The following is an 18,346-nucleotide window of genomic DNA, read 5'->3' on the forward strand; positions in this document are numbered from 1 at the left end:
GTGTGAATACAATTATAAACCAATTTAATCAGGACTTCCTTTAAATATCAATCTTTGGAGCATCAAAAATGAGAAAAGTGACAAACTAAACGAAAATGGTTTCTGAAATGGAATTTGTTCCATTTAACGTTCATGTTGAATTGCAGAAAAAATCCAAAACATTCTAGAGTTAGTGACTTGAGAATATTCACTCCAAAATGCCATCTTAATTCTAAAGAATGATGGCAAACATAAAATGTGCAATCACAGTCATGCACTAAGCCATAATTTAAAAATACTCACACTATGGAATGTTGCATTTTAATTAAAAAAAATTATGTTCATGATTTTTGTTATTTTACTTTGGTTCATATGATTTTGATTTTTCCCATTTCTGTTTGTTTTCTTTCTTTTTCTTTTTGTTTTCTTTTTAAGGCCTGACATACCCTATTTCACCCAGAACCCATGAACAGAAAACACAGAAAGAATATGGATATTCTTGTAAGTTATTATTATTTTTTTTTTTATTTTATGTTCCTTACATTATTAAGGTTATCTTTCCCTATTTGAATTTGCATCTTAACTCAGCTGCGGACTAAATGTGCTTCAAGTCAGAAAGGCCTGCTGTGTACAAAGCAATACTAACGTAGTGAGATTTTTATGTAACCTTCAGAAAATGGTCCAAAATGCCGTTCAGGGCATTATTTTGTTATTAGGTTTTTATTGGGTATTGTTTATGACTTTTCATTTATTTTACATTGCAAAGTACATCTTTTATATGTAAAATGGCATAGCTGTAAACGTTTCAATATGTATGTAATAGTTATGGGAATTACCTATTTTTTTATTTTTTCGACTACAAAAAGAACCTTGAATTTTGGATTAAACAAATAATGAAAACTGCCACAAACAAATGCAGAAGTAGTGAGCCATACGTAGTCAGAGTTGCATTCTGATTGGCTGATATTTTTTATCCTGGTAAGGAGTCAAACCATTTGTGAAAGGTTTGACACGAACCTGGGCTACCTTGTTGATAATGCTAAAGAGAAATATCCCATTCCACTTTGGCTGTATTCTGTATTTGGTTGTATTCATTTAGTGAAGCTTTTTAGATCATTCATTGGCTCAGTTGAGCAGACTGGAAAAACCGAGGTGCTAGGTGGAATGTCAACAAGTGTCACTTCACAGATGATGTGTCTGGGCTACTGAATGGTACCAAGAATGGATAGTGGCAAATAAATGTTTTTACATGTTCACAAGGGTAGACAACAGGTAGCTGTCCAAATGTTGCTGAACATCAGCCTCTGTTCTGTGGTTAAATAATACTTCAAATATGTCCTTGATTTGGGGGAATGTCCTGAATTTAGGCTCCTGTCCTGCCATCCCACATTTGTTTGACGTCCTGCAACATCTACCACAACATCAGTATTGCATTAGCACATCAAAAGACCTTTTTAATGTTCAATTACGCAGTGATATAAAATGAAATAAACCAAGGATAACAAAACTGATCTACAGAATCATGCTTCACATTTTTGGGGGTTTAAATGATTATAAAGCCACAATGTGCCAGAGCAGACTCCTCAGAGCCTGGTACCAAAATAGTTAAGCAAGCCTGCCTGTAACCGAATCCTTAGTGTTCCTAATAGGTTCTGAACTGTGAAATCTCTGCCAAGCGGAGAAACCTTTTAAGTTCCTTATTACGGTGGATTAGTAGATGACTGGGCAAGTTGCCACGACAAGGTTCTATCCAAGTTTCTAGTAATTATTTATTTTATGATTATTATTTGCAGTCTGTGGTCACCATTTTGTTAGTTATATGGTTATTGCTTTAGTGGTTAATAAATTACTTTATTCTTTATGAACCAGATGTTCCACTTAGTAAGGTGTGTTAACAGATCTCTCCCAAATTATAATTTCTTTTATTTATTAAATATGGAGATTTTATTTGATTATTATTATTATTTTTTTGTACAGATTTTTCATTTCTTGCATCAGCATTCAACTTCATTTCATGCATTAAATCCTAAGAAGAGAGACCATAAAAAGACTATTGAAATGCATTTTATTTGTTCTCTTTTTATGTTAATATTAAAGAGACTTTGTCCCCAAATTTGTATGCAACGCTTTTCTGCCAAAAGGATTGTGCCTTAAAGATTAACAGAATCAACATGTTAAAGGGTTACTTAAACCCTTGTACATTAAATGCCATAGGCTAGCAATTCTAACTATTGGGCTACTGGCAGATCCGGGGGGGGGGGGGCAACGGAGCAATTGCCCTCCCCCCAGGCTCTTCCCTGCCGGCAAATGTGCCTTCAAGGACCGGAGGGGAAATCGGAGATCTCCCTCCTCAGTCTGCAGGCACCTCTAGCCCTGGAGCTGCAGGCTAGAGTTCACTCTCACCACTGGGACCACCAGGGATTCACCACCGGACCACCAGGGATTGAGAAATGTCCTCCCTCCTCATTCAGTAAAGGTAAGAAGGGAGAGAGGACATAAATGTATTTATTTATATTAAAAAACATTTTTTTTATAAAAAAGCCTCCCTACCCTCCTCACCACACATTCACACACTGCCCCTTACACACATTGCCCCCCCATACACACATTGCACCCCCACATACATTGTGCCCCCATACACACACTGCACCCCCACACACATATACTGCCCCCATACACACACTGCCCCCACACACACATACACTTCCCCACACACATACACTGCCCCTCCCATACACACACTGCTCCCCATACACACACTTCCCCCACATACACACACACTGCCCCCATACACACACTGCCCACACACACATACACTGCCCACCCATACACACACTGCCTCACACACACACGCACACACACAGCCCCCCATACACACATTACTCCACACGCACATACACCTCCACCATACAAACACTGCACCCAGGCACACACTGCCCCACACTCACCATTCACATTTACACACTGCCCCCACATGCACACACTGCCCCACATACACATACACTGCCCCCATACACACACTGCCTCGCACACATATACAATGCCCACCCATACACACACTGCCCTTAACACACACACACACAGCCCCCCCATACACACATTGCCCCCCACACACATACACCGCCCCCATACACACACTGCCCCCACACACACCATACACATTCACACACTGCCCCCCATACACACACTGCCACACACACATATACACTGCCCACCCATACACACACTGCCCCCCACACACACACAGTCCCCATACGCACATTGCCCCACACACACATACACTGCCCCTATACACACACTGCCCACTCATGCACACACTTCCCCCCCACACACACAGCCCCCAATACACACATTGCCCCAACACACATACACCGCCCCCCATACACACACTGCCCCCCATACACACACTGCCCCCACACACACCATGCATATTAACACACTGTCTTCCCATACACACATTGCCCCCACACACATATCCTGCCCACCCATACACACACTGCCACACACATACACAGCCCCCCATACATTGCCCCCCACACACACATACACAGCCCCATCCACACATTGCCCCACACACATACACTGCCCACCCATACATACACTGCCCCCCCACACACAGCCCCCTATACACACATTGCCCTACACACACATACACAGCCACACACATATAAACTGCCCACCCGTACACATATTGCCCCACACACCCTACACATTCACACACTGCACCCCTCACACATTGCACCACTCACACACACCACTGCTCCTATGCCCTACTACAGCCCAATATCTCAGCAGACCTCAGGTAAGTTGTCAAACAGTTCTTAAACGGTTTGACTACTTACTCTGGGAGGGGGTCCCGGCACTCCTGGCACCATAACCACTACACAGAGCTGTAGTGGTTATTGTGCATGAATTATTTCTTTAAATAATCTACAAGTGCCCCTCCCGAGATCAGTCTCTGGATCTGCCACTGTATTGGCCATTGTTACTAGGTTCCCCAACCATGAAAAGTTTGTACTTACCTGCAAACCAGGGCCGGGCAAAGCTCCCAGCACTGACCTTCCTCCTCAATCTGACCTCATAAGGGGCCTTGCACCATCCAATCACAGATGTCTCTATGATTGGACTTCTTCGGCAGCTCAGAGTGCGAGCAGACAAACTGAGCCAGTGAGGATAAGGGTGAGGATTTTTTAATTAAAGAAAAAAAGCAAAATACATGCAACAGAGAGAGATGGGAGTGGGCACTGCATGGGAGGGAGGGGAAGCTATCTTCTTGCAGGCATTAAATATGCACAGTGTTGACATTAGTCAGCCCAGAACAGAATTCTGAACTGTCTAAGTCACATGTGCTGGGGTGGAACTAGCCCCCAGCACACAATTAAATAGAACTCTGAAGAACACTGAAATGGTTGCAGTGGTTAAAGTAATTGTTTAATTAATATTGTGTTTGCAAAGTAAATGGCGAGCTTCAAAAAAAATGCAGAACTTGTTGCAAATGTATACAGCAAAGTTTTTAAAAAATGTATTGGGGGTTACGTATGAATAGCCATACTCAAGTGAAGATTTGAAAGTCCTTCACCATGGAATGTCCACTTTTAGAAATACCATCTTAATTTCTTTGTGTATTAATGTGAGGAGTGAAAATCCTGTAACTAAATTTCTAATGATCCTCTGCCAGCTGGAAATGATTATCAGACAGACCAATGGAGGAATTGCAGTTAATTTGGTGATGGACCCACAGGTTCTTTGTCTAGGCAATAGAGCCCTTAAATGTGTTATCCAAACATATTCTATTCACCTTCTCTATATTGACACATGCATTTCCAGACCAATAATCCACTTTCAGAGAATACAGACCCAGTCACTCCATGACACAGTTTTGTCATGATTCCCACAGCTGGTGCCATTCAATGGTCCTTCTTAGATCCATGTGAAAGATTTGTAATTTTTTTACAAAGCAGCAATTTTCCCTGCAGGGATATCTGTCCTGTGCAAATAAACAATATTACGATTTAGAGAAGGCTTTTAAATGTATAAACACATGGATCTGGAATGAACCAGCTGCCATTTGCACTGAATTTAGTTTTGGAAGGATATGCAGAGAAAGAACCCCCTCGTAAAACCCTCCAAGGGAAAACCATAAAACTGTTTTAAATGCAATTCAGATGGCTTTCACTAAGCACTGGCCGTCTACTGTAGTTTCCCTATTGTGCAATGTGTTCATTAGTGATACTACTGTCATATGTTTTATCCTCTTGAAATCCATTGTGCATATTTTGGGATGTTTTGAGCCATACTACATTATATGATGGTCAGCCAATTTCCGCTGCTTTCATTGTCACATATTTCATAAACACGGCTCTATCTGTTTAGTAAGTACTGGAATCCCACTGTTTTTCATTAGACTGTTTCTTTATTCAGTTCATATAGAAACAAATGATTTTATTTGGTTTTGGGGTAAGGATTATATTGTAAAGGACACTGGGGTTAATTAACAGGCAGGTGATTAAATAAGTAAATCTTTTTTCTGGAATTGAAGGATAATTTGAAAACATTCAGCCTGTCATACCATCATGATCATCATCTCCAGGCAGCTATAGTCCATTAAATGTGCCATGATATTGTGTAACTGTCTAACAACATTGAATCCAAAAACAGATAAACAGTAGCTATCAATCAGGGTGCACGCAATCTGGTTCCGCCAAAGCCAGTTCATATCCCAATAAAGAAAGGGAATTCCGCACATCCTATCAAACTGCACCCCTTTATTTAGGTGCCCAAAATAAGCACAACGTTTTGATCATTACAGCAACTCTTAAAAACCATAATTTAATTGGTTAAAAGGTAGCTGTGTTCACTTTTGGAACCTAAATAATGAGACACCATTTGAAAGAGCATGCTAGAATTTCTTTGATTTGGATTTTGTCTAACAACATTGGTCGGCTGATTGTGATGGATTTTGTAGTCCAATGATAATCATTCTTTTGTAGCATACAGAATTTATGCAGTTATGTCAACAATTACAATTGTACCGCTATAGTCACGTCAAAGCTTACATTGCCTTTTATTTCTGTGTGATTGAACATGTAAGATCCAAGGTTTTTCTTTCTAGAGCGTTTTATTAACCTGCAGTCATTGCACATAGCCTCTTTTAAAGAGCCAACTACTTCCCGTGGATGTTACTTTATTGATATGCCTTTCTCAGCTGAAATCAAGTGCGTTTGTCTGACAGAGTTATTAATGTATTCAGCTATACCTATTGTGTAATGCAAGTTTTCATACTGAAGCAAAGTGAAGCACAACTGCGGGTTATACACGGTAGTTAAATAATAATCTAAGTTGGAGAAAAAAAAAACCTTAACACCATTCAACCTTCCTCACACATTTGTTGATTCTGGTTTCAATCTCTGTGCTATTAAACAAGGATTAAACCTTTAAACTTTCAACTTGCGTGCCTATCTAATTCAAAAAAATATGTATGTAAAAAAATTATCATTACATATCTCTGCAATTTTGTTAAGGGAAGGGAGAAAGGATTGTATGTTAAACATGCAGTAATTAATGCAGTAATAATCTTTTATATATCTATTGATCATTTGTGTTGTTCACTTTCCTTCATAATGGTCTATTTACATATTTAGCAGGTCGGCATACCTGAAGTCTCTAAAGGTAATCTTCTGCATATACATACACAAAACACACATCCTAAGAATACAGCATCGTAACAGAAGTTATATTGCAAATATGTTACAGTTTAAAAGACACTCTAAACACAATAACCACTACAGCCCAATATAGTGGTTAAGGTGCAAAAATGCTATAGTCGTCATCCAAGATTTTTTTGGGAACTGTTTACGCTACTGTTTACCCCTCTTCAGCCACATTGGTGATGCCAAATGTATACTTCTGCATTACCAATATGAACTTTGCCCACCCCTAATGGCAATGATTGGCCGAGAACATTGGGAGCAGAACAGACCCTTTTTTGCCAAAACGTGGCTTGACAAATAGATGGGATGAAACCCATAGCCTCTTTGCATCTTGACCATTGCACTTAAATGTGGTTATGGTACTGAAAGTGCCCCATCAAATTCATGGACTGAAATCGAATACTGAAGCTGCATATTGCAATGGTCAGTATCTTTTTCTTGTTATAACTATAATTTTAAAGAATGGAAAAAAGGCTGTCAGCCATTTGAACAATATAGGTATGAAGGTTAAAATATTCTTGTTATATTGACCCTCAACACTTGGCCCTTGTCCTGATGTCCACTTTTTCCTGTATTGTAGAGATGAAAAGTACAAAAAAAGAATGTGTTTGGGAACAGTATAAATGTATAAATATTTAATTATGTCTTTTACAGCTGCTCCGAGCTCGGACAATGTAGCCTTGTACGTTGGCATTGTGATAGCTGTGATTGTGTGCCTTGCCATTTCGGTCATTGTGGCATTGTTTGTGTATCGGAAGAATCATCGTGGATTTGAGTCAGATATCATTGACACTTCTGCACTTAATGGAGGATTTCAAGCTGTCAATATTAAAGCTGCCAGACAAGGTACATTCTTTTATTTTATATGTGGACTATGATTTCTAAAATAGCTAGAAAATACTTGTATATGAACATTTTTGTTCATGTAAGCATGTCATGTAGGATATAAGGAACAGTAAGTGAGGCAGTTTTTTACAAAGATGAAGACTTCTTTTTATATTAATACCTTTTTTTCTTATCATCTTGTTTTATTAAATTATGAATTTGATGAACAGTGTAATAACAGCAAATTCTTTCTCAGTTTAGCAGCTTGTTCTATAGCTTAATCACCCATCAGGAGAAACTGTCATTTTCTACCTATCTTGATCGTGATATAACAGTTAATACACATGTACCAGAGTAAAACTGCTCAAAGAAAAAGTCTAGTAGTCAAATGCTAGTCAAATCTTCCATGACAGCAGATTCCTTTTTCTAATGTGATTATAGGCATCATCAGGGAGGTTTGGCCGTGTAGAGCACTAATTCTGGCAAATAAGTTCAGTCCGGAGGGTAGGATTGGGGTGGTAATTGAATACTTCCCCTAGATCTGGAGACACATTGCCAATCTGCCACCTCTATCCTGTGCAGACTGATGCCAATGATGTCAGACAGATGTGTTAGAAGTTCATGAGCAGAGGTACCTGTCAGCCCAGCACTCATGCACAGGGTTGATGAGAGTCATGTCTAGATGTTAAGAGAGGCATAGCCACTCTGACCTATATCCTTTGTACCAAAATCCATGCTTCTTCTGTTTAAGGTAATAATTCCCACTGGTCCAGTGTGCATATGTGTGAAGCTCCATGGCACAGGCCAAATGTATACCTTCCAAAGTGCCGTACCTAGATTCTCGAATTCCCTAATTTTACTCTGAATAAACCGTACTCGCAGACATGTCTAAGAACATAGGTAACATCATACACAACATGGGAGCAGCTTGCTGCAATGACCTTATATTTGCCAGCAAATCGTTTGCTATATTCCAGTGGCGAACATTGTTTTTTGCTCTGGGTAACATCATGTTTCTTTCCTGTATATTACAGAGCAGAGTGGACTCCCCCTTCCTCCCCCATCCACTCAAGTAAATAAAGTGAAATACTTCTTCCCTCTGCCTCCATCTCATGCCAGGGATTAAATAAAGCAAGTATTCTAGCCATTTCCATGTGCCGTCTCTCAGGAAGAAACTAATACAGCGAAGGGAGCATTAAAGCATGTAACATGCTTCATTTTGGAAGTTTTAACAGGCAAATTAAATTTCCTAATCACATAATAGCTTTCACAGGAAGTATCATAAAATAAGATGAACAGCGACTTGTAAAACGTCCGGAACTACTCATCTGCTATGTTCAATTTCTGCTACAAATCCAGATCATCTCAGTGTGCTCTCCATGGACCCAGCCTGCTTATAAAGAGGAAGAAGGACTAATTAGACAGGCGGAAAAAACATACTTTTTCCACCACCACTTTTATTCAAAATGCTGGTAATTTAGAGTAATGACAATGATAACAAATTTAGACAAATAACACATTTTGGGTAATAACATTTATAATGCATCATGTGAAAAAAGTAGAAAATGTGAAAAGTAGAATGCCATTATTTGGTTATTAAAAAACCTCATGATCTGAACTAAAGATTAAAAAGTGGCATGTTACATGTCAATGGATGACATTCTGAATTCATGCAGAACTCTGGATTTTTAGGACGACTTTATAATAATGGCTTTCATAAAACTGATCCTTGATCGTCTCTCGTTTTTACATGTTTTAGCTGATTAAGTACTAAATATATGTTATATAATGACAGCTTTTAAGATATTAGACATCAAGTATGTCAATATGCAAAATATGTAAATATGTAAAAGGTTCATTTTAAATGCATTTTATGCTAATTAATCTTCTGATAAATACTAATTAAGAAATGGGTTAGTAGTTAAGAAATAACTTGGCCTTACAAGCCATCTAGAAAACCTATATAACATTTATAATTATATATATTACAATTTTGAGAAAGGGAGACTGGTATATATATTTATACATTTTAACAGCAAATGATGTAATCAGCTGCTTATAGAATACTTGCAGCATTCGTTTTTTTGCACATAGGTATACAGCAGCACAACTGCTGAATGTTCAAGTTGTGCCCCCAATTTCCTTTTTTTTTTGGAATTTCAAAAGTTTAAAGAACTAAAAGTGGGACAGTCACCAAAGAAACTAGAGGTAAGAGGAAGCATATTCCATTGGTGACTCTTCCCCTTTTACATCTTTTCAGAATATGGCACTTTTTTACATAGCTACCATTGATTGTTACAATTCCAAGGATTACTTTGTCGTTTTTACTCTGGTAATCTGTACATTTTCATTGTTTTTATAGTTCAGTTTTGTTTTTTTTAATGCACAGATCTTCTTGGAGTTCCTCCTGACCTAACATCTGCGGCTGCGATGTACAGAGGACCTGTCTATGCTCTTCATGATGTCTCTGATAAGATTCCAATGACAAATTCTCCTCTTCTTGACCCTCTTCCTAATTTGAAAATTAAAGTGTACAACTCTTCAGGAGCTGTCACGCCCCAAGATGATCTCTCTGACTATTCTTCAAAGCTATCGCCACAGATTACACAATCCCTACTGGAGAATGACATGTTAAATATGAAAAACCAAAGTCTTGCACGACAAACAGACCCATCATGCACTGCTTTTGGAACATTCAATTCACTTGGAGGACACCTAATCATTCCTAATTCAGGTGAGGAAAGATTTTTTTGTTAACTGCACTCGCAGGAGTTGCAGACTGTATGCTCCCTTACTGTAGACCATTTGATCTTGTTGCAACCCTGGTAGTTCTGCCATTGTCTCTGATTCTGGTGGGAACAGCTACCTGCCTTGCTACACCACTAGGAGCATTTACTAATCAAATCAATTTCACATTTATACTGACTTATCTACATTTAGCACTTTGCTCAAGACATTTATACCTATATCAAAATGAGTAGTTTGAAGAATGCTTTCTTATCAGCTTTTTTCAGTAAAAGGTTGTCCCTATATTTATTGAGGTTTCCATATCTATAATGCTATCAAATAATGATGTGAATCTGGTACTTACCTAGCACATACATTATATGACCATTATCATCTCAATTAAGTGGTCTGAGTGCAGTGGTCCTGTTACTATTCATGGTTAAATACACCTCTAGTGGTTTTCTTCCTGACAGCCACTAGAGGTGTTCCTCATCCAGAACTAAGAGAAACTGATAGCAGCATTTGATTGGCAAAGCATGGCATTTGGCTGTACATGCCTATTCCAATCCATTGCTCCTTTATAAGAAGCAATAGATTGGAGGAAATTGTGGGTCAGCTTGTTGATGTCATCCAAGGAGGCGGAGCTGGTGCTGGCAATGGTACGTAATATTTATTTTACTTAGATTTTTTAATGCCAAAGGAAAGAGAACAAAATGGGTGGACAGAAGAGAACGTATAGTCCTGAAATAGCAATTGTTGTTTTCAAGACTAAAGGTTCCCTTTATATATATATATATATATATATATATATATATATATATATATATGATCAATTTAAAATATATTGATTCATATTTTAAGCATGTTGGGAGCATGAATACATGCTCCCACGATTCTTTGAGTATCATACAAACATTTAGAGCACTCTACCATGTATCTAAAAAGGATATAGCTAAAATGGGGCCACATGAAGTATAAAACTTTAATTTCTTAGCCTTAGTGGTTTTCCTTAAAATGTGAGATAGAGATGTTTGTTCAGAAATAAAATCAAATAATAAAATGTTTATTTTTATTTTTTTTGCCCTTTACAAGGATTTCATCTCATACCAATTATTTTGCTTTTAAGAGCCATAAGTAGGGCTTCAATCGCCATGGCAACATTTTTCATCTTAGCTTTGAGGACTTAAAGCCAACATTGCCCTGCAAAATGAATTCTTTTTATGGAAACATGAATGCGAGCTTGAAACATAAATTGCATGTCTACTCTTTACAAGTATCATTTCCTATTATTTAATTGATTTCTCTATTTGTTTCTATTATCTTTGCATTCTTTAGGAGTGAGTTTGCTGATTCCTGCTGGGGCCGTTCCTCAGGGAAGAGTATACGAAATGTATATGACTGTGCACAGAAAGGAAAATATGAGGTAAATGTCTGTACCCAGCAATTGTTCAAATCTATCAAAACAACAAATTAGGGTACAATAATGGTCAGTTTATGCCCAAAGAGAGATGTTTTCTGTTTATGTGATGCAGATATGAAAGGACTCTCTAATTATCGAAAAAAGAAAAAAAAAACAATGTAAAAAAATGCTTCAGAGTCCCTTTATAGTAGCAAACTCTGTTTTATTATTGATAGTTCAGTGTTTATTGGCAGAAAATATTTGGATTTGTTTTTTGCAAATGCCTGCCCGGAAGATGAAACACAATGGAAGGGGCGGTTGGGATTTGCATTAATGAAATTGCTTTTATGTGTGAATTGAGCTCTATTTTTATTCTAATAAATATATTGTATAAAATTACTCTATATAGATTACATTTCATATTGGTAATGAGCCACACAATGGAAGAAGAACAGGATCTCCAATAATCTCTTTCATTTTTAGAGTTTTAACGAACCATTCCATGCATCCACTACCCTCTCAGTAAAGTAATACGTCCTGATATTATTTTTAAACCTTTGCCCCTCTAATTTAAGACTATGTCCTCTTGTTGTGGTAGTTTATCTTCTTTTAAATATAGTCTCCTCCTTTACTTTGTTGATTCCCTTTATGTATTTAAATGTTTCTATCATATCCCCCCTGTCTCGTCTTTCCTCCAAGCTATACATGTTAAGTTCATTCAACCTTTCCTGGTAAGTTTTATCCTGCAATCCATGAACCAGTTTAGTAGCCCTTCTCTGATCTCTTTCTAAAGTATCAATATCCTTCTGAAGATACGGTCTCCAGTACTGTGTACAGTACTCCAAGTGAGGTCTCACCAGTGTTCTGTACAATGGCATGAGCACTTCCCTCTTTCTACTTCTAATACCTCTCCCTATACAACCAAGCATTCTGCTAGCATTTCCTGCTGCTCTATTACATTGTCTTCCTACCTTTAAGTTATCTGAAATAATTACCCCTAAATCCGTTTCCTCAGATGTTGAGGTTAGTAGGATATTAAATAAAACAATCTATTAATGTGTTAGCACAATGATGATATAGTAAGTTATCTAAGGTTACACCAAGTCATGTTAGGCATGACAGAGGCACTTCAACCAGTAATGGTATGTGTAGATGTCTTGGAACTATTGTTATTGGAACTATTAGTTCATCTAGTCTCTATTCTCCAAGGGTTTAAGCGTGGGCAGATCCTCAACTAAAGTCATTCAGTAGCTGACCCTTTCATATTCTACTAATGCTTCAATACCCTTAGATACCCTTCACCCGTTAAGTTAGAGCTATCATTACAAGTATATCGTAGTTGAGATACCTGTTATAAGAGAGATTTGGTATGGATGAATATGACAGACTCACAGATCAGTGTTAGAACCATTTATTTGATAACGATTCTTTACATTTTCGAAGTATGTCTCAGTCATCAGATTTAGACACTTTACTGGTATGCTGTCAACTATCACTATTCTTTAGACATTTCAGAAAGATATAGTAGAACAATACCTGTAATGTTTATGTAGCATCAAGTTGATGTTTCTGACATTGTAGAGTTTAGCTGTGCTAGTTAGGTAGCTGAATTGTCTATAAATAGTTTTCATCAGGCCATATTTACATTCACCATTGTACCATTTTTACTTAAATGTTCTTTTAGCTAAGAATATCCTAAGGTCTTATTACATCTCCTGGAAATATAGGAACTTAAAATGTATACAAATTTGGTTTGGTGTATTGACTGTTAATCGTATACATTATCTGTGTACTTTTACTTAATTTAATTTACACTGTAGTACTGGTGGAATGTATAATGCAGTCAGACAAATCTTGAGGCTGCTTTTATTGATTGTCTACTGTCTGATAACAGAGTTACATATACTTTATTTATGACTTGATGGACAGTAGAGTCATGGCTCCTCCATACATATTGTCATTCAAGTAGGTCTTCAAAGAAAGGTCAAGATCTTATGTGACCATCCTGAGCTTTTTAGGCATTGCTGTAACACTGATTCTCATCTCAATCAATGCTCACCATCCAAAGAAAATAAGATACAAAAAAAGTTATTAATCACGGGTAAACATTACATTAAAATATATATATATATATATATATTTATTTCGTTTTTTTTCACAAAAAAAACATATAAACAAGTGCAAATCATAACATGAGGATATGAGCATAACATATAACGAGGGAGGGCGGGGCCGGACCGCCATGCTGGTCGGTCGCAAGTCTGATGAGCTCCTGCCTGTTCTCGCCTAACCAGCTATAACTAAGCGGAAAACCTGCCTAACTTCACGGGAAAACCTGCCAGTTGACACACGACGATCCACTGCCTAATCTGCAGACCTCAGATCTGAATGATGTGCACCCCAGCGGGGAGATTTTACGCCCGGGGCTTGCGGCCTACTGAAGCGAGGGGTGAGGCGGACGGCCGCCGTCTCACTCGATCGCAGAGTGTCTGGTGCGGCTCCCGGATGGATTGTCTCACTGGCCCTGTCACCCCCCCTACATCCATACCACATGGTGGAGACAACAACACTGCGGTGGAGTGTATACTCACCCGAATCGAAAAAAGCTTCCAATGCTTCTGGGCATCACTGGAAAAGCGCATGGCCCTGAAACCGGTCCAAGTAGAGAGGGAGAAGACAGGAGCTGGGCTGGAGACGGAGTGACTGCTCCCGGGCACAACTACTAATCCTATCGCTCCTACTTACCTACCCAGGCTGAGGGCCCAAAGGAGAAAGTCTCTAAAGCATCGCCCACCTCGCAGGATGACCGCCCGCCGCTGGCGGCGGATGTCCAACTGGGTCTCTCACTGCACCCGATACGGGAAAGCCTCAGACTCACGAAGCCACTGAGCCTGTGGTTCACTGATGCAGCCCTCCACAAAGGCCTGGGGCCAGAAGAAAGCTCCGATCCACGTGCAGCGCTCTGCCACCTCCCGTGGCCTGAAGGATCCCTCAGCCACTCTGCCAAGATTAGGCATTGGCTGACATGGACTGGACTTCTAGCCGGTGAATTCAGGGCAGCCAATTGTAAATTTTGATGATGACCCGCTATTGCAAGGAACACTTCTGCAGGCACTGCTTTGGGTTCACAGATTAACTCTTGGTGATTAGAATTGGTCCACACCTCCAACGTTTCCTTTAATCTGATTTGGTTTAGTCCCTTATTTTATTTTATGTCTATTATGTAACTCTTAGCTAGCCAGGCAATGTTTAGATGTCTATAATCACCACTATGCACGATGAAACATGGTATGTTTTACTATCTTAAGCCTGTCGACCACATCGTGACCTAACACAGTGGACGTGCAAAGCTAAAGCTTGTGCCATTACCATAGTATTAATATTGGGGCACGGACGACTTGGGAAATCACCCTGCCAGCACTAAAACTGTTGTTGAGCCTATTCATGCATCTTGCTCCTCTCGTTTTCTTTTATTTCTTAATTTTCAGTTCATGACACGTTATACTTTCAATTGTTGTCCTTAATGACCTACTGCTAAGCTTATTATGATCACGCAACACAAACACCGCATTGAGACGTGCTTTAGCCTGCTTGACTAAGTATTAGTACTTACCTTGGTTAGAAATGTAACGTTTGTGTGCATTAAGACAAGCCTACCTAGTTATTTTTATTTTTTCCAATTGACATACACTGCCTGAATAATCCAAATTCGCCTGCACTGCAGATTGAGGCCAGCATGCTCTGTGACACCTAGATGTCCGTAATTATCACTTTTGTGTTAAGCTTAAGCCTATGTTTAATGCGGATATCTCTAATTTATATCCACAACCTACAGGGACACCGGTACTCACAACACATAGAGCCAGTACATCGCATGATACAACCTAAGACTCAGCCTATAATAAGCAACCATCATCCATTTATTGTACATTTTAAGCGGTGCTGACGCTGCCTCCTCACTGATCCACATCGCTTTAGAGCATAGCCAGTTGTTCTTAGTTCGACTAGTTTGACTAAGATGTTCACTATATATAAACTTGTGACTTCTATACTTACCTACCTAGCATGCTCCAAACCTGATCCTCTTGTATTTAAAAATATAAAATTGTGCACTGTTCCTATATACCCCATTGTTACCTATGTTTTGAACTGTGCAAGTGGAATGCCTTTGGGGTACCACATGCCTGTATGTTATCCTACTATGCACTGCAAAAAAAAAAAAAAAAAAAACATATAACAAGGGAGGGTAAATATATGCCTGGTCAAGAAATACATCATCGGCATAAATATCAAGCAGTACAAAAGGCAGCATGACAAGGGTATTATAACCCCATCAGGAATAAGTGGAAAAGGGAAAAGAATGCAATTGAAATTATTGATCCAATCAATGGATCTGTCTTTGGTGATGCCATACTTCTATATGAATTAACAGAACTAAAAGGAGGGGAAATCCGGGAGATCGATTCATTTTTTTTAAAAAGAAAATACTAAATAATATATAAGATGTTTTTGTCATTCATATAGCTGTTGGATGTTCTAACCTAGCATCCACTTTTATCTATTATTTAGTGTATTGCTGCTTTTAGGCTAATTTATTATAATTTTCTTAGAGTACCTGATCAATGTACAGATGTGTAACTTCAAGTATGATGACCTCTTATCATGCACTTATGTTGGCTTCTATCATTGTTCACAGGGTCCAAATGTACACTTCAATAGCATGGAAAATCGCTTTGGATTTTCCATTTGGGTATAATCTAAAGGAAATTCATAGTGTAAATAGGCATTCAAAATGGAGTAAATGGGAAAAAAACTTTTGCAACCCACAGTAATTGAAAGTACTAATATGTGCAAAATAAAAAAAATTATATATATATATATACTATGCAGCTGCACACTTTAGTGCCTTACACCCAAGGGTTAAAACCCAGCACAAAAACACGAAACAAATCAAACTAAAAGTATAGGAAAAGTGGAAGCGCAAAAATACTTACAGCAGATGACTTGTATAGATGACTAGGATGAACTCATCAGCATGTGAAAAATTATGTTGAGTTTATCCCCGAAATTATAGGCCTACCTGGAGATCTATTTGGGTTCTTGTGGATTTTGGGCAAAAAATAGAAAACAGGTAATCTTGCCTGTTTTATATCTAAATATTGTGCCTCTTTTTTATTTAAAACCTCTAGCATGACACCTTTTTCAATTAGGTTAAAACATTTCTCTCTAATGTCATTGGTCGGGTCTGACTTTAATTTTTCATAGGTATTAACATCTCGTAGGAGTCTAAATAATAAGCTTGACTCATCACTACTACCACTCCCCCATATCAGCCGGTTTGATGACTATATTATGGTCACTCTTTAAATCCCTTAATGCTTTCTGTTCTTGTATTGTTAAATTTAGCTAAAATTTATTGTGGGGTTTTATTTGGTTAACATATGAAATACTGTTTTTAAGGTAGTATGTGTTACACTTAGATTTAAATTTGAAATTACTTCTGGAACTGTTGATCTCTTTTTTTTTAAATAATTTTTTTATACACAAAAGCCTTTGTGAGTAGCGGTTTTATACGCATATGCTCACCAGCGATTCCTAGTAAAAGGCAGCAAAACTCACCTCCTATGTTATACCCTTTTCTTCTTTTAAGTTATATATCTGTGTGTGCAATATAACTCCATGTGCCATTTATTCTGCATGTACATAGTGCAATATAATTATATGTGCAATATAAGTTTGTGCAATATACTGATATTCAATTGTTTTTATGGAATAACTTTGTTAAACTGTTTGAATTATAGTGGTATACGATCTTTTTTCTCATTTTCTTTTTGTTTCACATGCTGATAAGATCATTCTATGCAAATCATCTGTTATACGTATTTTATCGCTTCACTTTTCCTATACTTTTAGTTATAATTGTGCAAATACAATGAGGACCACATTTTTGTCTGCTAATTTAGTTTTCAAAGTGTTTTATTTTAACCAGCAGACTGACACTAAATTGCTTTCAAATTTGAACATTCAGAGACACGTCTGTAAATTATTTCAAATAAAACAAAAATGAATACCACATACTAGGTTTTTACACCACCAGTGGCAAATGCATTAAAGATAAATATTTAAACAAAAATAAAGTGGCCCCTTACCCAAACTGACCGCCTGGGGCCTTGTTCTAGGTTCCCTCCCATTCCCTTACGCCATGGGAGCCAATGTTATGGTGTACCTGCATGATCAGGGAATGGTGTTTTCCCAATGTCCACTTAACTAAGATTTTTTTTGTAATTAATTGTTTTAATTAGCTTTATTATTATTTTAATTACATTTTTGAGTAATAATTTATATATTTTTTAAAATCAATTAATTAGCAAATTGCAGTTATTTGGGGGCATTGCGGCCAGTCTTGATTAATTCAGAGTAACTTTAGTTTGGAGGTCAATTGTAGGCCAATTGGAGGTGTTATTGCTTGATTCAATTTAGAGAACTAACTGTAGCGGTACTTACCCTTTCCAGGGGCCGGCCGGGGTCCTCTGTTCGAACCGCGCGCGGTCCTGCTGCTTCACGAGCCGCGCGCGGCTCATCCGACGGCTGTAACAGAAAGGCGGGCAGTGACCGTGAGAAGCGGTCCCGTGTCCAGCCTGACTCTAAGAGCGCGCCGCGGGTCTCGGGCACGCTCTTAAAGGAACAGTGGGAGCCTAAATTGGGA

At 38.3% G+C, this 18,346-nt stretch overlaps 1 protein-coding gene across 1 annotated transcript in view; it reads left to right on the forward strand.

Annotated features, from left to right (window-relative positions):
- The window catches only part of UNC5C (unc-5 netrin receptor C), a 346,592-nt gene that overhangs the window by 290,584 nt on the left and 37,662 nt on the right, over positions 1 to 18,346 (forward strand). The window contains exons 9-12 of the mRNA XM_063458624.1: positions 415 to 480; positions 7,344 to 7,535; positions 9,904 to 10,248; positions 11,577 to 11,664. Coding sequence (XP_063314694.1) covers positions 415 to 480; positions 7,344 to 7,535; positions 9,904 to 10,248; positions 11,577 to 11,664 — 691 coding nt within the window. The remainder of the gene's footprint in view (positions 1 to 414; positions 481 to 7,343; positions 7,536 to 9,903; positions 10,249 to 11,576; positions 11,665 to 18,346) is intronic.

The sequence above is a fragment of the Pelobates fuscus genome, chromosome 6, assembly GCF_036172605.1.
Source record: "Pelobates fuscus isolate aPelFus1 chromosome 6, aPelFus1.pri, whole genome shotgun sequence".
Taxonomy (NCBI): domain Eukaryota; kingdom Metazoa; phylum Chordata; class Amphibia; order Anura; family Pelobatidae; genus Pelobates; species Pelobates fuscus.